Source organism: Choristoneura fumiferana, chromosome 17, assembly GCF_025370935.1.
Source record: "Choristoneura fumiferana chromosome 17, NRCan_CFum_1, whole genome shotgun sequence".
NCBI classification, from domain to species: domain Eukaryota; kingdom Metazoa; phylum Arthropoda; class Insecta; order Lepidoptera; family Tortricidae; genus Choristoneura; species Choristoneura fumiferana.
This window is the reverse complement of record NC_133488.1, coordinates 352,270-380,111: the sequence shown is the minus strand read 5'-3', so window position 1 is coordinate 380,111 and position 27,842 is coordinate 352,270. Positions and strand designations below refer to the sequence as shown.

The 27,842-nt window shown below is 37.2% G+C and overlaps 2 protein-coding genes across 2 annotated transcripts; both read left to right on the top strand.

Annotated features, from left to right (window-relative positions):
* Positions 1 to 7,688: 7,688 nt before the first annotated feature.
* Positions 7,689 to 19,177, top strand: LOC141436886 (putative inorganic phosphate cotransporter). The gene is made up of 10 exons (XM_074099984.1): positions 7,689 to 7,819; positions 9,589 to 9,782; positions 11,204 to 11,389; positions 11,847 to 11,985; positions 12,805 to 13,028; positions 14,571 to 14,723; positions 15,404 to 15,536; positions 15,959 to 16,080; positions 17,452 to 17,571; positions 18,856 to 19,177. Exons 1-10 carry the CDS (start codon positions 7,738 to 7,740, stop codon positions 19,024 to 19,026), a joined length of 1,524 nt encoding a protein of 507 aa, XP_073956085.1. The 5' UTR covers positions 7,689 to 7,737; the 3' UTR covers positions 19,027 to 19,177.
* Positions 19,178 to 21,793: 2,616 nt separating this feature from the next.
* On the top strand, positions 21,794 to 27,388 carry LOC141436887 (putative inorganic phosphate cotransporter; the record flags this gene model as incomplete). The annotated part of the gene is given in 8 exon segments (XM_074099985.1): positions 21,794 to 22,366; positions 22,598 to 22,809; positions 23,591 to 23,776; positions 24,285 to 24,423; positions 24,878 to 25,095; positions 25,643 to 25,795; positions 26,421 to 26,553; positions 27,267 to 27,388. Coding segments are annotated over 8 exon segments (1,248 nt in total), but the record flags the coding sequence as incomplete, so codon positions are not given.
* Between the last annotated feature and the right edge of the window lie 454 nt (positions 27,389 to 27,842).

Sequence of the window (27,842 nt, the reverse complement as noted above, 5' to 3'; positions counted from 1 at the left end):
ACTGACACAGAGAGACACAAAATTTAGATTCTTAGAATATAATTATTATTGATTATCCTACAGGACAGCTCTTAAAGGTAGACTTCCGACTAGAGCGGCTCTATCGCAACGGCCGCAGCGTCAGAGCCGCTGCGCCAGTGTCGCTGCGGCTCTGACGCAGATTAGCTTCCGAGCAGCGCGACTCCGGTGTCAGTTTGTTGTTATTCCATGCAAAATAATCTCAAAACCACGTGCGAATCAGCGATTGCGCGGCAGTGCTTGCGCAAACATGGCACGGCCGCTATCGCTCGGCGATACTGACGCGGCGCCACTGTCGCGGCGACAGTGACGCTGCGTTCGAACGTTAGTTCATACGTTTCCGTACTGCATAATACTATCGCTCTATCGCCGCGTTACTGTCGCTGCGTTAGTGACGCCGGAGCCGCTCTACTCGGAAGTCTACCTTAAAAAAGCTATAATATTATAACAATAAATAGCTCTTATAAGAGCTAGCAAAATTTAATTTTCTAGGACAACTAGAATTACCTACTCTATAGATTTTAATTCCCCTGAAAATTATAAAGGAAACACTTTATTTAATAATTATGTATATCTTTTGATTGTGTGGACGATGAGAAACGGAACCCAACAAATAACATTATAATAATAAATAAATAAATAGATATGAATTAGTAAATAAAAAAACGTGTACCATGTAAGCCGTTGGCAGGCAGACAGCAATTGATTGTTGAAAGATGAAGTGAAAGCTGCATTTGTCGGGAGTAGACCCGATTGTGTTCCTGCGGGATGTAGCCGCAATATGACATTGAACAGAGGAGGACAAATAATACTGGTCAAACTTTAAAACTATTTTATTAAATCAGATGGAGTTCCAAATCAATCCTACTAATTAAAATTTTATTGTTAAAAACAAACATAATAAAACATAATTAAACTATAGATAGAAAATTTGGCCTAAATCGCCGTCAATGGGTAAGGTGCCCAGAAGGCTGGCCGTATTTCCTCGTTGTATAGCGATACTTATACGCTGTGCGAAATAGTGGCCAGCCCTCTGGTCGCCCGAGGCCTCTATTAGGCGCGTCGACAAATCTTTATACAGCCGACGCGCACTTGGCCCCCAAGGCCCCAAGGTTTCAACACCAAATGCCGCAAACATGTAGCTGGTTCCCAGGGCGGCATATTTGCGGCGTTTGAGGCTTTCAGCCGAAGATGCCGCAGCGCCAGCGGTGACGCTGGTGCTTGGAACATGGGACGGTGCTAGGGTATCAACGCAAGTGGCATCCCAAACTAGCGGCCGACCCATGCTCCAAGGCACCAGCGATATTCCGTCAGGCCTCTTGCCGTCGTCCCTGGCCAGCCCGCTGGGCTCGAGGACTGCCGGAACTCTCGCACTGACAAGGGCCCGACGGATGATGTCGTTAATACTGGCGTGGCGGGAGATCCTACCAGCGCTCCGGACACATGAGAGGCCATGGTGACCCAGTATGTCCACCATGGCGCCGCATTGACAACGATGTGGCTGATTTATTGATGCCCAAACGTAAGTTAGCTGCCAGGCGGAAGGTGGTGTTGTCTAAAAAGTACCTATGTTTGGAGAAGGTAGCGCCTGCAGCCACAGACCCGATTCCCACTCCGCAGTCGCAAGGAGACGAGCACGGTCTGCCGAACTAGTTGACGTATCTAAAAGGTTTTTCCGTACTAGTTGACAGAGCGGCTCGTCCCATTGCCTCTGCGAGCAGGGATTGGCAGGCGGGTCCGTGTCGGGACAGGTTATGGACCAAACGTTCATGGCCTCGGAGCAGTGTGCAGCCTCCACAGATCCAATGGATGGATCTAATATTTTCGCTATAAGGCTTTGTGCACCATGCACCGAGGACAAGAACGCAGGTAGAGCAACACAAGAAATTTTACGGATTCCAATAAATAAAATCCTACTAATATTATAAATGTGGAAGTTTGTGTGATTGAGTGAATAATCAAACTTATGTATAGCATCGTAAGGTTAATATTCCACCAATCTTTTTTTGCAGTTAGTGACCCTTTGCCTGCCACCCGACGAGGTTCACAAAACTGCGCCGTGAACCAATTTTATACGCCGTTTTGATGTAAGAAACATGCAGTCTATAGATTTGAGTTTCTAGCCGAATTCTTCTCAACAGAGGTTTTTCCGAACCGCTAGTAGATTTTTTTTGACATTCATAAGTGCTTGTTATATAGTTTTTTTTTATTCTACTGGATGGCAAACGAGCAAGTGGGTCTCCTGATGGTAAGAGATCACCACCGCCCATAAACATCTGCAACACCAGGGGTATTGCAGATGCGTTGCCAACCTAGAGGCCTATGATGGGATACTTCAAGTGCCAGTAATTTTACCGGCTGTCTTACTCTCCACGCCGAAACACAACAGTGCAAGCACTGCTGCTTCACGGCAGGATTAGCGAGCAACATGGTGGTAGCAATCCGGGCGGACCTTGCACAACGTCCTACCACTTGCAGATATTTGGATTTTGAGATGTCGATGGTTTCATCCTAACAGCTACACATCCGTTCTCCATGCTACTACATGTTAGTCAAAGTCAAAATATCTTTATTCAATTTAGGCTATAACAAGCACTTATGAATGCCAAAAAAAAAACTACCACGCGATTCGGAAAAACTTCTGTTGAGATGAATCCGGCAAGAAACTCAACGAGGTATATTTTTTTAATGATATTTAATTATGGTTCTGATGATAGGTGGTTCGTTTGATTTGTGTGTGTTCCTACAGTGTGCATGAACGCACATTTGTTGCATAGACGTTCCTATCTATCGTAAAGTCAAGGGTCAAAGTAATTGTTTACACATAGTTCATTGAAGCCCATACTGCCCACTAAGTTTTCCTGTGTCCTTTCATCAGGCAAGCTTTCAACTAGTCCTTTGTTTTCCGCCAATCCCCACTCTTTGTCGTTTTTAAAGGAGGTCTCTTGGCATTTTGAATGTAAATTAATTCGATTGCCTACCGACTCTACAAAGGCTTGAGAAAACCTATACAAGGCCTTACTGCAGAACTTTTCCATTGTTTAACAGCCGTATTATTTTTCTTTTATAGTTGGAACTATAAGATGATATTTTATTGAATGAAGTTTTACTTTGCAGTACAGTTCGGGTTATTTCATCTTGCTCGTATCTCGGCCTATACAGGATGTAACATAAATCGCTTACAAGGAAGGGTACCCAACTGGCCGACTCCGATTTGATTTATTTTGATATATGTTATAGAGTAGTCTAAAATAACGGACACGTATTTTTCTTAGCTGCCCAAACTCAACTTAATTGGAGAAAATATCCTTCAAAGTACTGAAAATTGACCAAACCTTCTAATTTCTGTTGAGAGATTTGTTCAAGAAAATTGATCATTAATTACTGGTTTTGTTATATGTTGGAGAACATGAAAAAAGAATGGAGGAGTGTTTTGTCATTTCACCACAAACTAATTTTTTTTTCGGGACCATGGATCATGGAGCAAGAAGTTTTCAAGCCAAAAAAATAACCAAAGGGAAGTGAGTGAAGCGACGAAAAGTTTGAAACTTTGACGTGTTTTTTTATATAAAATATTTTAATATAATAATACATTAGAAAAAGAAAAAAATAAATAAAAAATAAAAAACAACAATAATATTAAAATAAAAAGAAGTATTATGCATATGCGAGATCGCGAAGCGGCCCCAGCTCAGCATAGTGTTGGCCGTATAGGCCAACGCTGGTCTTCCGCTGTGACCGCTGTGCCAACAAACCAATGACAAAAACCAATAAAATCAAAATTCAAAACCAAATTAAATAAAAGAGTAAAAAACACTAACTATCCATAGACCACAGACGCCGACACGACATGCACAATCTGTCGATTGTCATGTACTTTATAACGATGTTTAATGTAGGAACCAAATGTACTAAGTGATCGAACTAGTACGTTAACACAATTGTACTAATTAGGAGCTATCCATCTAATGAACAAACACGCATAACTTCAATGTAATAAGCTTGGTCGTCCTTATACCATTTACTCCTGGAGGGATAACCTTAGTTCAAGTATAAAGCCTTAACTAGAAACTGACTATAAAGTTACCATGAACCATTCATATATGCTAACGTATGTCAGTGCGGTCGCAGCTGCTGTACTCTGAAAGTGCTATGGCTTTAGAAGAAAACTTCGCTAGTATACTCTTTATGTTCTAGTCTTAAAGCACCTACATCAGAAGGTGCCATTACTTGAATGCCGTTATACTTTTGCATGCTAGTGTGTAGTGAAAAAGTTTTCATTATTGTTCCTGTTCACTATCTTAATTTACACTATGTTCTGCAAATAAATTACTTACTTAATATTTTTTTTTATAGCAGCCAGGATAACTCTCACTAGAAAAGTAGGTTGGATGTCATTCAATATGTTACTAAATAACAGTAAGTAAAATAAATGAAGGTATTATATTCCAATCAATACATTTGACGAAAATTAATAAATACCAATCGCTTAAAGGTTAACTGGAAGAGATCCCTTTAAGGGACAAGTTCGCCTTTGTACATCTTATTATCTTATTGTCTATTAATTTCATGTGTTTTTATGTACAATATAAAGAGTTATACAATACAATACAAATATGCAAGCGTCAAATTTCTCGTTACATTACAAAATGATTATTATAATTATAAAATTATAGTCCTTAGGTTTCCTTGTTTTTTTTTTTAATTTCCTGCACTACTTTTTTCTTGATAAGAACTTTCAACAAAGTAAGTAGGTATTAGAAATAATAGAAAAATATTTTTTTTATAAGTACATATACTTACTGATTAAGACGGCTCAAAAACAGACAGATATACAGACAAACTTTTAAGCAAACACTGAGAACCAGTCTATCTAAGCAGACAGAGAGAAAAAAGCGCTTAACTGCCTCCTGTAATAAGTGCTTTGTGATTCGAGTTATTATTTACAATATTTCCATATACACTATGTATTTCTTTTCGCTTCTGTGAGGGAAAAATATTTTAAATTTAGAACAACCACAAGATAAACTACTCGAATTATAAAGCATGTTAAATCACTTTTAAAAGGGCGTAAGTTTACGAAGTAGTTTTCCCGCTTACTAAAGAAAGGAAGAAATAAATAAATAGAAAGAGAAAGAAATATAGAAAGAATAAAAAGAAGGAAAATACATTTAAAGAAGGAAAAGACAAGACACAACAATAGTATTAAGTACAAATAAATGCGCGTGAGTCCGTACGTAACCGTGGAGCACTCGCGACTGATGGTTGCCGAGGTATGCTGAGAATTCGTGGCGCGTAGGTATAACTCGCGTTCCGGCCGTTTGTATGAAGACGGTATACTGCTCTTTTTTGTACTGTGATCGGACTATTAAGGCTGGGAAATGTCAATCAATTATTGTACTAAATGAGTGACTTTTTCATATGCATTATTATAGATTTCCGTTGCCTAGTGTCCATAGTACAAGCTTTGCTTAGTTTGGGACTAGGTCAATTGGTGTCAAGTGTCCTATGATATTTATTTATTTATTATTATTTATTAATAATATAAATTTATTTATAATAATATACAATCTAGGGCAAGGGGGTTAATATGGAACTTTATTATTTAGTGTCAAATGTCAAAATGAGATGTAATGATTCTTAAGCACATTTAGAGAGCACGCTAAATACAAACTTTTCCTGTAACTTACGATGGAAAAACAAATTTGAGTAGGTTTCCTTTTAATATTTTCCTTCCCAATCCGCACTAGGCCCGCGTGGGAATCGCCCAAGCCCTCTCATTATGAGAGGAGGTCTGTGCCCAGCAGTGGGACGAATATAGGCTGAAATGATGATGACGAGCAGTATTGTATCTACGCATAACCTGTCAAATTTATGTTCAAGGCAAACCAACGAACCATATGAGCAATAAACTTCCTGATAATTGTGCCGCTAAATGTAAAATGTTTCACCAAAATTGGATGCAACCGACACAGAAATTTAATTAAAACTTTACACATAAAAAATCAAGAAAAATGTTCTTTTGTTTGGCTGGGGGTTCGGGGGAAGTATAATTACACAACACGCAACGATTACGAATGGACAGGAAAAAAAATCGACAAAGTGCGAATCTGACGCGCGCTGGGGGTTCCGTGCGTTTGTAATTTATTAACATGTTTTTTTTTCTAAGTACCTAATTCTAAGCCAACGTAGTAGTAATTAATAACTTAACCAACGTAGAAAAGTAAAAAACTAACTACTGACATTGTCATTTCAAAGTTTATCAAACATAGCTATGAACTACTGCACCATTTTATTTTTTTCGGTCAGTCGGTTCGGTATTTTTGTTATATTTTTTTTATACATAAAGTAACCTAAAACTTGTGCACAATTTAGTTTAAAAATTAAATCACTCGTAATGTGTACTGCAGCCTGAAAAAGTTTGAACATCTTTGATCTACAATTACCTCTTTTACGTCAAGCATTGATGTAATCCGAGAGCCTGTTACGAATTGAAATACGTCGTAATAACATTTGGATTCGATAATGTATTATAAAAAGCGTTTTATAAATACCTAATTTCAAAATACCTAAGAGCAGAAATCACTATGGCAAGAGAGTATGGTCAAATTACTTGCCACTTATCCTAAACAGCTTCCCTTTCGATACCATAAAATTATGTATATTTGATAAGGCAATTCAAACTAAGAATATTGTAAAAAAGTTACCTACTAACAAATAAAACTTACCTACTTACTATCAGGGCGCAGTGACCCAAAGTGGGTCTTGGCCTCCAACACCAGATTACGCCACGCTTTACAATCTTGAGCTTGCCAGCCTTCGACCCCGAGGTCCAAAAGGTCTTTCAGGACCTCGTCCTTCCAGCGGTACCTGGGACGACCAACCGGTCTACGTCCACTTGGTCGTCCCAAGTAGTCCCTTCACAGTTCGATCCTCTCCCAACCTTTCCACGTGCCCGAGTCACCGGAGTCTGGACGCTTTGGTCTCTCCTATAAGATTGGTGCTTGGTGATCAATAAATAATATTTGTATTGTATTGTAATTGTTGTATTGGGTTCAGATACCAGGTCTTCAATTTCCCTATTCTTTCTCACCCTCCAGCTTCCGTCTTCTCTCTGTGTCGGCCCCAGAATCTTCCGAAGAATTCTCCGTTCTGCTACTAGCAGCTTGTTCTCTTCTTTGCAAACTACTACTAGCAAATAATAATAAATAATTATAATTTGATAGCATGAAAGTAACCATAACAAGTCAAGATCCACTTATTAGTAACATAATCCTAACATAAAACGATTGTACTTATAATAATAATTAAAGAAATAAACAGTTTATTTTTTTTGGAGCTCTAACACAGTAACAAGTGGCAAGAAACTGAAGATGAAGATTAAAAGAAGAATGATTTTAAAGATAAAAGACGTTGATTTAGTAGAGTCCGGATAAGGTGTAATCACGTTAGCTGTTGTAAAAACATACACGTGATTCCATTGCTCAAATTATAGGCTCATCACTATATGTGTGCAAGCTGTGGCAGTAATTGATGTTGCAAATAAATATATAATACAACAAGCTTAGCAAGAAACGAGGAAGCTGGCCAAAAAGACAAACAATCGTCTGCTGTGTTTATTTGCGATAAGAAACTGTATATTAAGATGGTTTATGAATGGAAGTCGGTGATGTAGATTGAGAGTTAAGTTGATAAGAGTTCGCAGACAAGAGTGATACAATGGCTGTTTTAGACAAAACTAAGGATAAAAGCGAAGAATGTGAAGATACCGTTGTTGGTGGGACTTGTACTCAAACTGTTGGTGAGGATAATTGATGTATTGACAGTTTTAGCTTTAGATTTTAGAATTATAACGAAAGTATTAAGACAAATATATCCTGAATTGAAACTAAAACTATTTCGCGTGGGTGCTTTTCTAGATACGACGTAAATTTTCTATGTCACTTTAAATTCTACAGATTCTCTAATTCACTATAAGTTTTCATGTTTTCTATAGAGAACTCATTTATTTTTCAAAATGTTAGGTCTTGTAGTTTTAGAGGCAAAAGGGGGGTGGTCAATTAACACCTGTTTGCTTAGGTAACTTTAAAAATATTTATCTTAAAATTATTTTTAAAAAGTGAGATTCTCACAACAAGACCCTTCATTTGATATGTCACCTCATATAGTACCTATACCTTCAACTTTTTTAATTTTCTCATTTATTAGCCTTTTTTATTTAGCCTTCATGTTTATCATTTATTACCTAACGTTCCACATTCAAAGGTCACCGATATCACCTAGACCTAAAGTTATATCGAGAACCAATTTTTAACTAAATCAGTTGTTGCTGTCACACACGGATAGACTCGACACTGATTCTATAAGGGTTGCATTTTTTCGGAAGCCTTAAAAAGTACGTGAGAATTCTCTTTGGTTTAATCACTTTAATCCTGATCAACGACATTGTAAGTCGCAACGCGGTGAACAAGTTGAGATAGTGAAAACTCGACATTTTACTCGTGACCACTACAATGTGGCCGAAACGTCGAAATATAATTTAAGATACAAAATATAAGATTTTCCTTTTGTATTTTCTTTAAGCTAGCTTTTGTATTTTTATGTAAGCTCTACAAGAATCTAAGCTTGAATTGAGTACACTTGTTTCGACTTGTCAAGAAGAGTGTTCAAAGCGTAAAACATTATTATTAGTTCGTTGTTAATGAATTCGAAATATTGCCCAGCGGTTCATAAACTCCAAAGTAATGAAGCAAAGCGTATGTTTACGATTTTACATCGAAAATTACATTTATTTAATAAGGTGTCACTTCATTGAATGTCGGCTTATCTATTAAAATATTTGAAAAAGTTTTTGTAATATTCTGAATTTACTTTGTGATACTTTGTCACACTACAAAAAAGGAGCAGTACGCCATCTTCATACAGTCCGGAACACGAGTTATACCTACGCCCCACGAATTCTCAGCATACCTCGGCAACCATCAGTCGCAAGTACTCCGCGGTTACGTACGGACTCACGCGCATTTATTGCGTACCTTAATATGTCACAACGATACAAACAGTATTGTTCGGTGTACGGACGTTTAAATTCATGTAATATATTATAATAGAAACGTATCTTTTGAAGTTATTTTTATCAAAATGCGAATTTTTATACTCTTAAATTCAACAATAAAGCTTTTTGCACATTCCAGAATAGGCGCAAATACTTCTCCGTAGCTAATTTGTAGGTAACAAATATACGTAGTTATGAAGCCAAATAAAACCGTTTAAAACATACATTTTGTGGTTTATTCAAATAACGTAAAATGCTTTTTTGTTTTTTGTGTACTTAGTCCAACTTTAAATCTCTCCTAATCCCTTCCCTACTTTAAAGAACCCCGCACAAAATGATCGATAATAAATCAAATACATAACTGAAGAGTGACAGTTAGTAGAGTAGGCAGCCCAATCGCGCATTTGTGTACCTAGCCGGCGTAGGTAATTATATCAAGCACGCTGCCGAGATCGAATACTGCTCCTTTTTTATACTTTGACTTTGTACTTTAAAAATTATATTTTATGTTCGAGGTTGGGGTTACCGACACCAGCAATGCGCCATCCTCTTCTGCTGCATCACAGTAGCATACAGCATGAGAGCTTGTATGGGAGTATCATTAGTAGCTATGGTACAAAGAACCGATGATCAACCGCTTGCTAACATAAGTGATACCAATACTACAGAAAATGGAGGATTCCTAAATGCACTACTGCTCGTACCACCAGTAAGTTTTATTAAAGCTGTTTACAAGGAGTTTATTTTACGCTAAGACACGAAGTCGAAAACGATGTTTTACGAAGTCGTTACTTTCGAGGACTAGTCTGCTCCACCGTTCATCGGTCCTGCGACAGATGTGCCCAGCGCAACGCCACTTCCGCGAACTAATTCTTTGAGCAACGTCGGTGACGTTCGTTTTTTGTCGGATAATTTGATTTCGGATTTTATCCTTCAAAGAAACCCCTAGCATAGCTCTCTCCATAGCTAGCTGAGCGAACTCGAATTTGTGGATTAGCCCCGCAGTCAAGGTCCCCTTGGAGACCACGGACGGGAAAACGTAGTGTAGGGCGGAGGGCGGACGACCTTAAGAGGGTCGCTGGCGGCGGATGGATGCTAAGGGCTGAAGATAGTGTTGTGGCGCGCCATGGAAGAGGTTTATGTCCAGCTGAGGCTGCTGTAGGCTGATGATGATCATGAAGTCGTAACTTGGTACGGCGCGATACAGATACTACAGTACCGTGCACTCGACACGTCACACCCATCCGACAAAGCTGCGCTGCGCTGTTTTGCTTTACAACACTATGCCGTGGTGATGTGGCCAGGCACATACACGTGTTAACACGTTTCAAAAGAGACTGAGTTACTTTTGTACAAGCATTTCAAGGAATAAACGGCAAACACTTTGACATTGTGCTTTGACTGCGCGTAAAAATATGGAATATGCATATGATTAGGCGGAATGTGATGAATTTTTGTATTGAAATAATGTGAGTCTCTGTTTTAACACCAAGGCTTTTTGCTACTCTTATGTAACTAATTTTAAAAGGAAAAATTGAGGTTAATCTATAAACTAACTCATGTTTCTGCAAGGTCGGGATGTGCGGATATAAAATCCTATAACTCATTAAGATGAGTTATGTTAGTACCCTGCTTTTATACCTGATTCGCCATTTTCGTTAATTAATCAATTTCCCTAATTCTTCAATGACATCAAAATCTTTCCATCCCAGCCTATGTACGTCCCACTGCTGGGCACAGGCCTCCTCTCATAACAAGAGGAGGAGGAGGAGGATCAAAATCTCTAATTCATCAATTTCTTTAATTGGCCCTTTTCGTTTCTTCTTCAGTTTCCCTTATGCCATCAAAACATTCTTATAAGTATGTTCTTCAGTCATACAATAACAAAAGTTTTATATTACGCATTTAACATCATTATTACGAGAGATAATTAGTCCAGCGATTATTGTTTTTCAATGACTTTATTTTGTTTTCTTTGATTAAAACATACGTACTTAATACAATACCTAGGGCCTGTTTTACCACTCAAATTTTAAGTGACAGATGATTTTAAGTGACAATTGAATCGAACCGTGCATTTAAAGCCCCATGATCAGAGGCACTCTGTATACTAGGAGCATTTTTTTGCAGTACCCAAAGTTCCAGTGGAGTAAAAGCATCCAGGATGCAGTGCTTGCTTCTTTCTTCTGGGGTTACATGGTGCTGCAGATTCCAGCTGGTCAGTTGGCGCACAGGTTCGGTACTCGGTACCTGCTCACTGGTGCCCTGATGATCAACTGCATTGTGTCCTTCAGCTTGCCATGGGCTGCTTGTTATGTAAGTTTACAAAATGTAAATCACGAGTACATAAAGAAAAGACACTGTCTTATCAACGAATAAACCTTTGCACCTAGAAAGCTGATTTTTTTACAGGTGTTATTTTTAAAACGTAAACAATAAGAATGTGTTTTTCGAAATTCAATTCTTAATTTGGTGAAAAGAGGGTTGAAAGTTTGTACGGAAGTCTGTCATTTTTGGAGATAAAACACGAGTGTTTTTAAGCTGAAAATGAAAGATATATTTTATACGCGTATTTTAACGTTTTCTAAAAATTCACTCTTGAAGGGGTGAAACGGGAGTCCAAAATTTTAATGAATTATGATTAGCCTTATTTTTTATTTGAAAATTTTCTTCACTTGTCCAAACGTACGAAAAAATCGTAGAAAGTAAATATGTTATCCCAAGTTTAGCGCCAGGGATAATGCGGGTTAAAGATAGTGTTTTTATTTTCAAGGGCGGTTGGGTGCTCACGGTCATCTTCAGGATCATCCAGGGCTTGAGTCAGTCCTGCATAGTGCCGAGCATGCACACTGCTTTCGGGAAATGGACTCCCTTGGAGGAAAGAGGAAGACTTACTTCTTTTGCTTATGGAGGTAATTAATATTTTCCATATTTTGACTAACTTCATATTCACTAACCATCATCATAACCCGTGATTAATCCCTATCTCATGTGATAAAAAGTGCAGATGAAGCCAAAGGTGCATCACGTTGGCTCAGTAACTGTCTATAAACCCTATAGTCTTGACGTCTAGGGGTCGCTGCATAGGGCCACTAACTACAACGACAAAACGCGGCCACCTTAAGGTCTCCCCACATCTATCGTCACAGAATCGGCTTAAGCCGACCAAAAAACGCTTTATATCCACGCAATAAGAGCGAAAAAGACGACGATCGGCTCGGCCGACGCCAAATGACGTTCATCGACGGGGAGGCGTACAGTAGGTTTGGGAGACCCTAAATCGCTCCTGTTTATTTTGTGAGCTTTAACCTGTCATGTAATATTTACTAAAATGGTTATTACAAGTGAATGCTCAAGTTTGTCAGCATCTTTAGTCGATTTTCGTAGCATATGGGATATGGCTGTAGAAACGCTCGAAAACCCTTATTTTCTGTTGTTTTCATACATTTTATACGCGACGATTTGTATGGCGGCCACCGGAGTCAACCGTGTGCGGCGAGTCCATATAAAATGTATGAAAACTAACAGGAAATATACCGGTGGCCGCGTTTTGTGATTGTGACCAGTGGCCTGTATGCGGCGATCCTGTTGTGTCTGGATCTAGGTTGTATGTGTTGGTTTTAAAAAGTGGTAAATCTATTTCCTTCAGTTCAAAGATGAAAGATGTGGTCTCTCTCCCGAAAATTAATTCCTGTTTCTGTCAATCATTTTGACTTCACATTTAATTTCAGGCCAAGCACTAGGCACTGTCCTGGGTATGCCCATTACGGGTTTCATAGCAGCCTCTCCGCTGGGCTGGCCGGGCATCTTCCGCTTCTACGGCCTCCTGTCAGGGTTAGTGGGGGGAATGCTCTGGTGGCTTGGGGCTGACACACCAGCTCAACACAAGTCCATTTCGGCCAACGAACGGCGGTATATCGAGGAGGCTCTAGGACAAAGTGGAAATAAACACAAGGTAACAACGTAGTTCTAAGCTTGGAAAGTTTTGCGTGTTTCAGAAAGTTATCTACCCATAATAATCATCATCATCATCATGTCAGCCGAAAGATGTCCACTGCTGAATATAGGCCTCCTCCAAGGCTCTTAACTCAGACCGGTCTTGTGCTTTCCGCATCCACCGCAATCCTCCGATCTTAAATTCGCTAGCTCAGCTCACGCATTGTGGTCGCGGTCGCATTCCTTGTTTTGCTCATAATTGTACCTAATTTTTGGAATCTTAATTAATAGCAAAGTAACCAAATTACACTACCGAATTCTGTTACGTAATTAACTGCCCAAAAAAGTGGTTCAAAAGCAATCAATATAAATACTTCTAAAATTTATTAAAAATAATTAAAGTGTGTTTATTGACACTTGAAGATGTCTCCTCGTCGTGAACATCACCTTGCGACCCTTTTGTTCGGGATAATACAGACGGGACGACCGAAGTACTTGTTCGAGAAGCTAGCGTGGCGTAAATCGGCGTGTCGTGTGGTGAGCGGGCCTTTGTGTATGCCAAAGCATGGGTCAGCTGCCTTCCGTGGTAGTTTTAAGTATGCGGCCACCAGGTGTTGGAACAACTTGCCGCCACCTCTACGTCTACCAATGTGCAAACACACATTTAAATTAAAGCTAAAGAAGCATCTTTTTGAATACCAAAAAGAACAACCTGTTGGTGGCCGAGTTGTTCCAACTTACTTGAGGCGTCCCTAATTTTATTTTACTTATTATTGTTGTCGTTATTGAATTTATTGCTACTCTTTTATTTTATTTTTAAATCCTCTTGTAAAAATTTCCACGCATATATATGTATATAGGTATTTTATAATTCTTATATTTGTCATGATTTATATATATATAATATAATATATAGTTTTTTCTTTTCCCGCAATAATTACGCGTTCGGTTACGTGGGTGCACACTCACCGGGGTTCAGCTGAAAACCAGCGCTGCAGCTCTGGTTACAGGGCTACGGCATATGCTGAGCTGAGTCCTTTTGGCATCACACTACAGCACAATATCTCTTATTTTCTTCTCTTTTCCTATTTATGTTTTTACTGTGTTTTTGTTGTGATGTAGTGTGTTTTTCTTGTCAATAAATGTTGTGAGTTTGAGTTTGAGTTTGACACCAAGACTCTAATATAATTGATTCAAGAGAGCCAAAAAAACTGGCGACATCGTTTCAAGATGATGCTATTTCTATTCTTCTTTATCATCGGTAATGTGTAGAACACTTTCGAGGGCGATTTCCTATTGTGCAAATGTGATTGGAGGAAACGTGTAGTGGCATTTTAAAGTTCGTGAGATGGCAGAGGCTAAAAAAATATTTTTTCTATCAAATGAACAATAAAAGCAATTTTTTACAACTACCTAAAATCTGAAATTGGATACTTAAAAGTAGACCGGAATTAAACGCAAAATTTTAGTTATTCTTTATTATGATACCTTAATTTACTGAGTCAATGAGTGATCAATTTTAGAAATATAAAAAAAAAACTTTTATCGCTGTCCGTTTCAGAAACATCTCCCAGTTCCTTGGAAGAAGCTGATGCGGTCCTGGGGTCTTTATGCGATAGTGGTCGCTCATACAGGGTACAACTGGGGTAACTTGACTCTCTACTCTGAGGTGCCAGCGTTCATGGATAAGATAATGAAGGTCAACATTAAAGCGGTAAGAATTGACCAAAGCAGTCTTTCTTAATTTCTTTATTTATATTCCACGCTTTAGTATGCAGTTAAAATACTAAGGCACTGAGTAGGACAGAAATACAAAAAACAAAAAAGATCATGAAAATAAGGAAATACAAGGAAAAAAAATAATAAACTATTAGGTACCATCAGCCAAATATGTGGTCTACCACTCTAAAGTTGATAATCGTTTGCATGTCACAAAACAATAAAGCCAATAGACGTGTCTGTTAACTTGAAAGTTCGACTTTAACGACATATTAATTTGATAGGAACTTGTTTAAAAAGTGATAGACCAATTATTTGGCTGATGGTACATGAAGGCACACCTGAATCCATCGCTTCACAAAACCTCATACATTCAACACACACACTCTTCCAACGACCAGTAAACACGTCATACTCTAGAACTGATGCAAAAAGGAAATTGGCATATTGCAACGAGCGAACCCACGAGCAACAGTTCGCGCAGATGGCACTGCGATTACGTATTGAAAAAATCATGTAGTTGTTTTGCTAGTTCAGTAGCGATACATCGACTATTGTTTACTCTTCTGCCTTTATCAAAGTGCACCGCCATATCTGAAACCATCCATTTTTATCTCCTACAAGATTCGACATCTTTTTTTTTACAAAACTCATTGATGCATCATATTTTTTCAGAATGGTCTGCTGACGGCTCTCCCGTACTTTGTACAGTGGTTCAGCAACTTCTTCTTTAGTTGGGTCACCGACATGATCATCGTCAAGAAGTACCTCAGCGTCACCAACACCAGAAAACTAGCTAACAGTATCGGTACGTTCTGTTTGAGGACATATCTTTATTTTGCAAGTCACTGTTTATTTCTCATTAGATAAGACTACATAGTCAACCAAGTTCATTCCTGGCCCACAGTAAAATTTTATCTCAGTTAATAATTTTATTTGTCTTATAATTATATTAGTACTTATCGAATGAAATATCACCATGACAAAGTTCTTTGGTGGTTTAAGAATCAAACTGGTTGACCCGGCTGCATCGAAAACCTTTTTAAGCGTTATGGTTATGAGTAATCTTTTTCCTTACTGAGTGCCTGTCAGACTGTTAAATCTACCGCAGTAATTAAAAGATATGCTGCAGTAAGTTGATAAGCTGTGTTGATGTAGTAAAAATGATGATAGCAAGAGTAAATAAATTTACTTTTTTTAAATGTTGATGATTGAAATGTATTATTTCAGGTTCGATATCGTCTACGATCGGTTTGATCACGTTGGCGTTTGTGGATAAAGATATCTACGTCGTGGAAACCATTCTAGTCACCATTTGCGCTTTTTCTATCTCTACGAATGTGGGATATCATGTGAGTAAACTTATAATTATGTACTTGTAAAAATGATTTAAATTAAGACAATTACTAATTTCAAGAAAATATGTTAAATGTATTGTAAAGTGACCATGCACTTGGAAAATGGGTACGTAATTTATTTTAAATCTTTTTCTCAAATGTTGTACGCGCTGCAAACCCTCAGACTGCCTATTTCATTTTTATTCCTCTTTCTCCCTTCCTCTCTTTTAAATCTCATTAGGTATTATGTATGTGGTTTTAATTTTAATTTGTTTTATTGGGCTTATTTTGTAATATTATGAAATTTAGCACTTCTAACCTGACTTTGACTGGATTTGAATTTATCTCCGTTCGATAATGCCACACATTTGTCGTGTGATTCAGATTTACGTGGTGGTTTAGGATTCTTATTTGACGTACATAATTATAAAGATGCTGATTATGATATCGAGCATCTGCCGTTTTTAAAGTCGAACTGAACGACGAACATTTTTTGGAATAAATTATTATAATTATAGAGCCAAATATTGCTTCGAACATAAACCATCATTCTAGGGAACGCTTTAATAAATGTTCTTCAAATATTTTATGATTTTTTGACGGTGCTCCGTAAAAAACTCAAAGCCAATTTTCCGTCGTTTGCTATACTTGGTTTGCTATAGTTATTTAACCACGTCAATTGTAGTGTTAAATATTGTAATTCCCCCAGTAAACTATCTAAACATTTACATTTCTGTATTGAAATACACTAGTCTAGTTTGTATTACAATGATAGATAAGTAAAATGTTTAAAATCCTTGAATGTACCAAATCTGGCAGCTAAAGTTTGTTTACATTCAGTTAAATACCTATCCAAACCAAGTATAGAATCCTTCCTAAAATGCTTCTGTTTATTTTGTAAGCTTTTACCTGCATGTAATATTCGCTAGAATGCTTACTACAAGTGAATGCTCTGGTTTATCAGCATCTTTAACCAATTTTCGTAGCATATTGGAAATGACGGTAGTAACGCTACAAAGCCCCACCCAACTAAGAACTGGCTTAGTGATTAATGCACGTTTCACTGCCATTAATATCAGGCAATGGGCTTGGACCGACGCCAGTTCATGATAAGTGTGCATCGGTGAACTGAAATGACAAACATACAGTAAATAGTGCTATATGCACTAGCTTTTGCCCGTGGCTTCGCACTCGTAAGCCATTATGTCTAACAGTCGAATGAAAATTCCGTTATTTAAGTAAATTCATCATGTCTGGTACTGATTGTATCATCGTGTACACACATAAGCAAGGTGTATTCTTTTAATTTTATGAAAAGTTAACATTGCATGAAAGAGATTGTTTTGATGTCTCACTTTAACTTCTTTTGTTCCAAACTTATTACAGGTTAACCACATCGACATTGCGCCGAACTTTGCTGGCACACTGATGAGTATCAGCAACTTCGTATCAAACTGCGTCGGCTCCTTGGCTCCTATTGTAGCTGGCTGCATTCTGACTGACGTTGTAAGTAAAGATCCCTGCCTCACTGGGACGTCATGGAAAGAAAGAAGAGAGTACCAGTACCACCATCTGAAAGTATGATACTAACAATAAACCATCGTGACGTCACCGGCTAGGTATCCAAACAATTCACAAAAACGTATAGGCTATTGCTCACTCGGCGGCGCTTTGGCAACATCGCCAATTTGGAAGCGTTTCCACGATTTTCAAAGTCAAAGTCAAAATATCTTTATTAAATAACTAGCACTACTATTAAATAACAAGAATTAAAAAAAAAATACTATCACCGGTTCGGCTCTGTTGAGAAGAATACGGCAAGAAATTCAACGAGGTATATATTTTTTAAACAGATTTACAATATTATGAAATGATATTCTCATCACAAGTATTAAACACAACTTTATTTTTAACTCAGTAGGTTCGCTATTAAGTAAGGGATCGCCAATGCGGATCGAAATTATTTCCAAATATCCCTGTCCATGATATAATCATTAACTTTATAATACGCCTCAGGTATTAATGTCTTCTTGACAATATATCTGAATTTTGTAGCCGTTTCATTGGTTATATTTTTTGGAATTTTGATTATAAAAACGTATGCTTCGGCAGCCTTGCCACTAATATCTACACGCATAAGCATCGCCTCAGTTACTCCCGGTCCCCAACGATGACAATCTCCTCTACGTCCATTCCTATCAACATCGTCGAACTGACTGAGGATTAGCCATGGCAACTCTGTTTGGCGACCTTTAGATGCCAAAAGCAATCATGTTTGCGTCTCTGGTGACATTGCCATGTTATCCTGGTAATACAAGCCTCTTACTCTCCCATATTCACATTTTTTCAACAATCGATCTTTATCTCATCTGATGGTAAGCAACAGCCTATTTAAACTCTGACTTTGAGTAGCCCGAAATTATTGTAGTCTGAAAAACAGTCGATAGAACCGAATACCACTACTTAACAGTTGAAATTGTAATATTAACGATATAATGGTCTAGGACGACCACAAATGAAATGGATGGATTAACTGGTTAAAGCCGCAGGTTCACAGTAGATGCAGGATGCTCCAACTGGAGGAATGTAGGAGTGGCCTATATCCAACAGTGGACGTCTTACGGCTGATATGACGACGATGATGATGATAATGGTTATGAAGGGTCGAGAAGCTCTCCAAGCGTGGTCATATAACGGTGAAACGAAGATGATGAAATAAGTCCATATAATTCCTTCGCACTTTATTATGGTTTTAAAATTTAAAATGTTTTCAATTTCCTCTTTTTTCAGACGAGTGAATATCTCTGGCGCAAAGTATTCTGCGTATCCGCTGGCTTTTTCTTTGTCACCAATTTGTTCTACGTTATTTTTGGAACTGCTGAACTGGCGGATTGGAATGAGCCAGAAGAAGAAGTGACTAAAGAAGATGAAGACCCAATGCTTATGAAAGAAAGAAGATGATTTTAAAACTTGAAATGAAGTGTGTAGATGTGCTTTCATCAAAACGAAGTATGCAAAATCGACCAATCGAACAACCTTAAAACTACAACTAGGCTTGAGTCGGTCCTGAACTAAGAACTAAAAATAATGAATGCCCATCGCGGACCAAAAAGAACCAGTTCCTCGTAAACTATCTTAATCGGTCTTGGTCTCGGTCCGCGCTCCTTTGGCTCCGGAGCTAAAACGGAGCGGGAGCTGGGAGTGAGCGAGTGAACGAGGTAACGAATAGGTAAAGAGCGGAGCGGACGGCATGGCGCGGTGCTCGGTCGATGTGAACGAGACAAATAGTATTATTTCAAAGCGTATCCTGCTCAAGTGCGAGAGAAACGCTTTATTTTACATTGTACATTGTCCGCTTGTTTGATGATACCAAAGAACCATACTTAGAAGCCCGGTTAAACGAAACTAAACACGTAACAACAAATAAATATTTGATTTTTTATCTGATTACAACGTAATATTTTTATTATACTCCTTATTTTTTAACATTCCGCTCTCAGTTCAGTTCACGACCGATTCGAGTCTAAACTCGCTCCCTTCCCTTTCCCTGTCCCTGTTTCGGTCGGAGCCGCTCGGAGCTAAAGGAACTAAAAGACCGAACTAGTTAATTTGACCGATTGACTGAGATCGGAGTGCTCCCTTTAAAGACCGAGCGGGCGCAGCTCTAACTACAACCTTTTACAAAAGGTAGAAGTTAGCTTTAGTGAGAGTTTCAGAGACAGTCTATTGCCGCTAGTATTGTGAAGTTAATTTGACAACTTTGAAATTCGAGTCACGTTTCTGGTCGGTTTAATAACAAATAAGCCAATCCCGTCAAGACTGTAACGTCAAACGGAACTCACGATACTTAAGGAGCAGCCATAGCGCTGGTTAAAAAACGGCGACGGTACGGAATAGCAGTGACGCTTCCTATGCGCACGGTTTTTGTCGCATGCCCTCCACACCGCTGCTCAAAATACGCAGACGGTGCGGAATCGCAGTGACGTACCGTAAACATCACGACTTTTGGTAGAGAGCATGCGGTAAACTCTGTCAATAATAATATTCATACATTTTTCACCTGTGGAAGTCAGGTGGCAGTGAATGCGTGAAGCAGTGGTGTGGTCGCAGCGATATTTCACCTTTCAAGTAAGCCTAATTGATATTTAATTATCCAGTGTAGAAATAAACATCGTTGGAATGTGGTCTCTGGCCATATTATAATGTAATTCGTATTAAACACTACAGAAGACTAAGGGGCTAGCAGCTATCTCTCTCAACAAATTGCCATCACCATTCAACGAGGGAATACTTCAAGCCTTTTGTGCACCAAGGCACGGGGCCTTGTTTGATTTAATTAAGTATAAGTTTTATGTACTTACGTGTGTGTTAAGGATAGTTTTATTTTAATTTAATTATTAGTCCTATTTATTCTATCTATTCAATTAACAAAACTATTTTTATTAAAAAAAATAGTAATAAAATGGTGATATGTAGTAAGTTTAAAAGGTTAAATATTAACTGAATATAGTTTGATATTTTAGTATTGGTTAAATAACAAAATCATTTATTAGTTGGTCGTAGAATAAAGACGTAATAAGAGTCAAATGTTCGAACAACAATTGCACACTCTGTAAAAAGTAATTATAATATTAGTAAAAAAAAGGATACAAATATAACCTATGGCATAAAAAAAATGTGACGCTTAATTAATTTTAATTAATAAAACGATTTCTAGTTTATGTGTGAATCGGTGGCGTATCAGTAATAATGCATGATCAGAAATCGAATAAATTATAAAAAACTAAAATTTGTATAATCTAATATCAAAATCCGTTTAGAAATCTACAAAAACTTTTGCTTTTAATTAGAGGTGGTCTATCAATTTACATAAGGTTACATTAATTTTTTTTGTCACTGAAGAGTGGCTATATGCCAAATAAAATATCAAAAATGTTCATAAAAATCATGAAAATGTGCAAGATTAAATAAAAAGAATAAGATAGGTAAGATGTGGATATTAAATCAATAATTAAATATTTCGCATTTTGTATTCTTTTAGACGTTAATAACGAGGTAACTACAGTCCCAAATATTTGGTGCAAAAGTGTTCCCTACGATCAATCGAAATATCATGAGAACATTGATGCATAATCTTTTGTTGCCTTATTTAATGACAAGACATTCAACTCGATTGATCCTGGGATCGTATTGAAGAAATGAAGAATAAAAAAAAATTGGAATATTTTTGACAGTAAGCTATTAATTTAAAAAAGAAAATCAAACCTCTATTGATCGTGAACCATTTTTTATTGTAGAGAAACAAGAACAAAGATCACCATCATAATGGGTAATAATGCGATTCCCGATGCCCACACACAAACATGGGTTAAAGACCGGAGATGAAAGACGTAAATGTACTTTGACCCATTCATTATCACATTTTACTACACTATTCCTGATTTTTTGCTACACAACGTAGTAATGTACATGAGCTAGGTGAGAAAAGAAAGAACTAAACAAAGGTTACATTAAAAAAGGAACTACAATTTTTTTTTGTTAGATAAAGAGATGTCAAAACAGAATTTGTTACAAAAGTTTGCGCAATTTCGTCTAAGGTGGACCGGAAATTACGGCGTTTTTAGTATGTTTATCGTCGAATCAAAATCTTGCTATACCTAATTAAGAAGACAAAGTATTTGTATATGTTTGCGTAAGATAGGTATACACCTGCGGTATAATAGAGTTAAGGTATTTGATGCAGTCGATACTTGCGATATTCATTTATTATTATTTATTTTAGCTGCTCCACAACCAAGCAGAAGCAAACAGTTATTTAATAGTAAAGTCATTGGTTCTAGTTCATTCATAGAAGAAATTTCGGCAAATATAACAACCGATTCAAATTTTAACATTGTTTCTTGTATATTTTTAACTATATTTTGATGTTATTAATTCGTCGCCTTTAACAAACACATTAACATTTTTGTGTACATGAAATAAAATGCGATGTAGGTAATGCCTCAATCGTAAATTATTGTAATCATTGAAATCAGTGAAGTTATTTGCTGGGAAAATTATACAATGACTACTGTTTCGTCGTAGTGTTTGCTGTTGATAAGAAATCGTGTATATTAAATGATTTTCCGGATGCTATGAAACATTATCATATTGTGAGCAAATTATAACTCTAGACGCAATTAACTTTGTGGGGTGAGTAGAGAAAATAATGACAGAATGGCTCAATTAGATGAAAAAAAAAGTGAGCAAGAAGGACAAAATGTGGCTCAAATGGTGTTGGATGAAGGACAGCAAAAAATAGGTACGTAAATTAAAAACTGAATAGAATAATGTGATCATAATCTGTGTTCTGATTTTAGGAGCTGTAAATAAGTCAAACTTATTTCGTCATAGGGGAATGTTTTTTACAATGGGATTATTGGAATTAAAGGCGACCGGAAGAATATTGAGGTTTGAATAGAAGCTTACGGTGTCAGATCAGATCCTAGATAGTATTTGAATTTAGTAGTATTTTTTTTCTTTCATGTTCCAGGGTGGGGATACAGACATCAACAAACCATCATACTGTTCTTCTGTTTTACTGTAGCTTACAGCATAAGAGCTTGTGTGGGAGTATCACTTGTTGCTATGGTGTATGGATTTCATGACAAAAGTAACATTACAGCTGTTAATGAGAACGACACTGTCAAAATTGACAGCGAGGGAAGTGTTAGCATCCTCAATGGCATTGTATTTGATGAACCCGTAAGTAATTTTTTTGATTTTCTTTATTTCAATTATTTGTAAGAATGACACTATTATTATTTTAACGGTACTCCAAGTATTTATTATTCTACTCACTGTAATACCTTTTTTTAGATACTTATCTCTTTTGTTGAAACTGCATGACTGCTGTTAACCATTTGATCTTATTCCAAACTTATCTTTTAATTTAAACAAACTATTTTATTTAAATAAAAAGTAGTTGACAACATGATCAATTTGATAAGATAACGGAATATTTTTATGGTTAAGGTTTAAGAATTTATCATTACCTGCATTGTAACTTATACAATGCCATTTGATTCTTTAGCAGAATTTTATTTACATCAATAATTAGTAACTAACTTCTTTAATTAGAAATAATGATTCCTTTTATTTATAAAACGTAATTATAAAAACAACTTGTGTAATAGTGGAGTTTTAAACGTGATACATAATTAGTGTGTCTAGCTCAGTTAATCTAAAAAAAAAATACATTAACTAAGTAAGTGAAACGAGTCGGAAAAAATAGGATTATGTTGAAGTTATCTCGCAGTAAATGTATGGACATCTCAAATTAAATGAGACTTATTATTGACTTACTTTTGATTGACTGAATGCACTGTATCATTTTTCGGCATTATCTGAATTAGAAACACTTAATTTTGTGTCACATTTAAAATTTTACCTCGTGTGACCACGTTGTTTATTCATTGCGCTTAGGTATCTATAGTATTAATTTTGTTAACTTTGGATCTATTTGTATTTTTTATTGCTTGTCCAGTACCCATCATTCTCATGGAGCAAGAAAAAGCAAGACGCCATTTTGTCCGCGTTCACGTGGGGCTACATGACGCTGCAGTTGCCGGCCGGTGCGCTCGCGCATCGCTTCGGCACTCGCTACCTTCTCACTGGCGCGTTGGTCGTCAACGGGATCATATCCTTCTGCATGCCTTGGGCCGTTTACTATGTAAGAGTTCAATACTTTATCAACAAATTCTGTATCATCTGTTAGTAACTGATTGTTATTTGTTTTTGTTAGTATGTATAGGGATACTGACTTGCGTTGGATGAGAAACAATTCTACACAAACAATTCAAAACACACGGCCATTTAGATTTTGTTTACAATTTACTTGTTGTTGAATGTTTTTTTTTGTGTGGTTTAGATGTTTAGATTTAGACAAATTAGCTTTATTTATAGATTTAGTAATGTCATTAACAAATCAACTGAATTGTGTCTCCCTCTGTAAAATGTTTTTGCAAATGCCATAGTGAAATAGTATTGTATGACAACGTCCGATCGTTTGAACGTTCATTCGTTGGTGGTGGTTGGTCGTTGGTTGATCAATTACAATACAATAACCTTTTATTGTACACCAAAAAGCGATACAGAAAACAAGGAGCAAACTCCTTTAGGAAACCTTTTTTCCAAGCGATCCAAGATTTTCTTAGTTTAATTTTTTTTTATTCTCTTAGGGTAATTGGATAGCAGCCGTGATATGCCGGATCCTGCAAGGCTTGACTCAGGCTTGTGTTATACCGTGCATGCACACGGCATTTGGGAAATGGACCCCTTTAGAAGAACGTGGAAGACTCACCGCGTTTGCGTATTCAGGTAAAACAATAAAGATCATGTCAAGTAGCATGAGAGTATAAAAATCCTAAATAGTTGATTACCTTTTTTTAACCTTACGTATTTTTTGATGTTGAATTTTTCTTATAATTATTTATTAATTCCTTGTAAAAAATAATTTTGTATATTAGCCTCACAGTGCTTTGGTTTTTACTGATATGCTGTGATTCTTATTTAAATAAATAAATAAGAAATAAAACTTGTCATGCTCAAGTGAATTTATTTTGAAAAAAAAGTCTTTCTACCATGTTTCTTGCGGCACATTCTTCTTGGCAATGATAGTCTTTCCGAAAGCGCTGATAGTTCACAAAAAAATACGTGTACAAGATTGAGGTGGAAGAGAGGCTCATTGCGGCCTATTTACAGAATAAACGATTTGAATTTAAAAATTGATTTTCTCAAACCAATTTTTAATAGATTTCTTACATTTTTCTAGGACAAGCTCTAGGTACGGTCCTCGGCATGCCCATAACTGGCTTCATAGCAGCTTCTTCTCTGGGCTGGCCGGGAATCTTTCGATTCTACGGACTCTTAGCCTGTATCGCTGGAACAGTTCTCTGGTTCCTTGGAGCGGATTCTCCAGCGAAGCATCGAAGTATTTCTGTAGCTGAAAGACGGTATATTGAAGAGGCTTTGGGTCAAACTCAACAAAAGGTATTTATTTATTATAGTTATTTTAAAGGAAACAGTTTTTTTAAGATTCACAATAAAAATTACAGTGATTACTTTTAATTAACTCTCAATGCGGTTGCATGCATCATGACGATAATGTATTTTGGGTCAGCGTCGACGTATAATCGAAGAAAGTGATTCGCGTACCAGGGTGAAACCTTTTCATATACAATTTCGCTCTGATTTCTTAGGAAAATGTATGGGATGTCAACATGAAATAAGTAGCACAAAGGTTCCACCCTAGTTCATGAATCAGTTTCCTTGACTGTACGGCAGAAATTCACTGTAAAATATTTAATCTAAAAAAATACTCTTTTTTCTTTGATACATCTTTCAAGAATAAAAGTTAAAAAAGAAATAACAATGTTGAGCCAACTCGTTAGTTTCGTTTTTTTAAAGCATAAGGATGTTGTCGTCGCTACAGATCAAAAACAATTTTGGATATTTCCGTGACCTTCGAATTTCAGTCGTGGTGCTGGCAAAATCAATTTTTAAGGAATAGTTAAAATTTTAATAATATGTTCTCCAGAAACACCTAAAAGTTCCTTGGAAGAAACTCTTAACCTGCAAAGGCATGTGGGCTATCATATTGGCCCACATTGGTCAGACATGGGGTCAGCTCACTCTGTACACTGAGGTCCCTGCCTTTATGGATAAGGTCATGAAAGTCAACATCAAGGCGGTGAGTTGTTTGTTGTTATTGTTTTCTGTTATTGTAGAGTTGTTTGTTGTTATTGTTTTCTGTTATTGTAGAGTTGTTCGGTTTTTTGTTGCTTGAACCTTTATTAATAGACTTCAAAAAAGAGGGAAGATTTAAATTTACAAATTAACGTTTTTTTGTGACGTTGTACTTTCCGTTTCATCATCATCATCATCATCTCGACCTATAATTCATTCCTCTACAGAGCATAATCTTTCTCTCATTGTCAGAATAAGAAACCTTGGGTCGTAGTTTCCAAGCAGGCCGTGTGTGGTTTGGGAACCACCACCATTGATTTATTTTGCAGGTTTGAGTACACTTTGTACAGTTTCTCTCATGATATTTTCCTTCACTGTAATTTAAAGCTATTGGTACATTTCAAATACCGGTGCTAGATTTTATTGACATTCCTAAGTGCTTGTTATACCCTAAATTGACTGAAGATTTTCTGATTTTGACTTTGAAATGCTATTTCGCATATGAATTTCGAAGAACGTTGACCCTACGATCCTCAACTTGAGAGGTCATAAAAGGTCCAACCTTTAGGCCGTCACGGTTTCATTTCATTCATGTTCTCTATTTTTTTTAAAACATTATCTAATTTCAGAACGGTCTCTTAACGGCGCTTCCATTCTTCATGATGTGGCTAACCAACTTCTTCTTCAGTTGGTTTACTGACATGCTGATCGTCAAGAAGGTCCTTAGTGTCAGCCATACAAGGAAACTGGCTCAAACTTTGGGTAATTAGCACGTTAATCTTAACTACTAAGGGGAAGTTTCACCACCCATTGATTAGTGTTAACTGACGGTTAAATGTGATGGCGTCTCTATTTGTTTTGTTCGAATAGACGGAGACGGCATCACATTTAACCGTCAGTTAGCACTAATCAATGGATGGTGAAACAGCCCCTAAATTTACGATACAGGGGCTGTTTCACCACTTATCGACTAACTTTAAGTGACGGGTATCTGTTTGTTTTGTCGAAATAAACAAAGACGGCATTACTTTTATCTGACTCTTAAAGTTAGTCGGCAAGTGGTAAAACAGGCCTTTAGTGTACGAAATCAGAACCGAATTTTAGTTTGACATCGTTGAACATGTCGAACAACACATAGGCTACTTATAATCTCGATATTTCCAAGGAATTGCGATAAAATCTCAAAATCTCAACCGCTGGCTTTAGATGCTGAAACCACATATAATTTTTGAGAACTTCACGATATCTTTCATTTTATTCTTCCTTCTTCTTCACCTTTAACACATTCACTGCCACCTGACTTCCACAAGTGCCACCGACGCACATGTGCGTTCAAGATGTATGAATAATTATGACAGTGGAACTGGGTGAAGTTCCGAAAACGCGTATATGCGTCGGGTGCAGTGAATGCGTTAAGCTGATTGAACGATGAAAATAAATGAAAGCTTGTTGTAAGCATGTTAATATGTTTACAGGTTGTTTCCCTGCAGCAATCGGTCTCATTTCCTTGGCCTACGTGAAAAAAGATATTTACATCGTCGAGTCGATCCTTGTGGCCACTTGCAGTTTCAAGGTCGCGGCGAATTTGGGATTCCATGTAAGTTCAAAATATTTTAACTTTTGAACACCCATTTTTTGCACAAACGTACCTATCATAAGGTCGCGGCTGAGAAAAGTAATTGCTTCAGTTCATTGATTTGCTTGGGGGCTGTCGCCTGCTGTTCCATCTTCTAAAATTCGTTCATCGCATGTACACTGGAACTATACAGTTTACGGGTTAAAAACTCTCCTATATAATTGTCAGGGTCCCAAACTATCTTCATACTGCTAAGAACTGCTAAGGAATAAGCTCCCACATATAAACAGATGTCTAGTCTATTACAGAATTTCCTCGGATCTTTTTCTTCACCGTAAAGCTCGTGGTAAATTTCAAATTTCAGTCTGCATAATATTATTTTCAAAAACTCAGATTATCACGGATTTGATCTCATATTTGCTTGAGAGGCTATTACATAGGTCATACCCACAGAACGGAAAAAACTAGGTCATAC

Bases quoted from the DNA above. Each gene is read 5' to 3' on its own strand.
- LOC141436886 (XM_074099984.1), top strand. From the start codon at position 7,738: ATGGCTGTTTTAGACAAAACTAAGGATAAAAGCGAAGAATGTGAAGAT. The intron at 7,820-9,588 runs GTGAGGATAATT...TTTATGTTCGAG, and splicing joins GACTTGTACTCAAACTGTTG to GTTGGGGTTACCGACACCAG. The intron at 17,572-18,855 runs GTAAGTAAAGAT...CTCTTTTTTCAG, and splicing joins GCTGCATTCTGACTGACGTT to ACGAGTGAATATCTCTGGCG.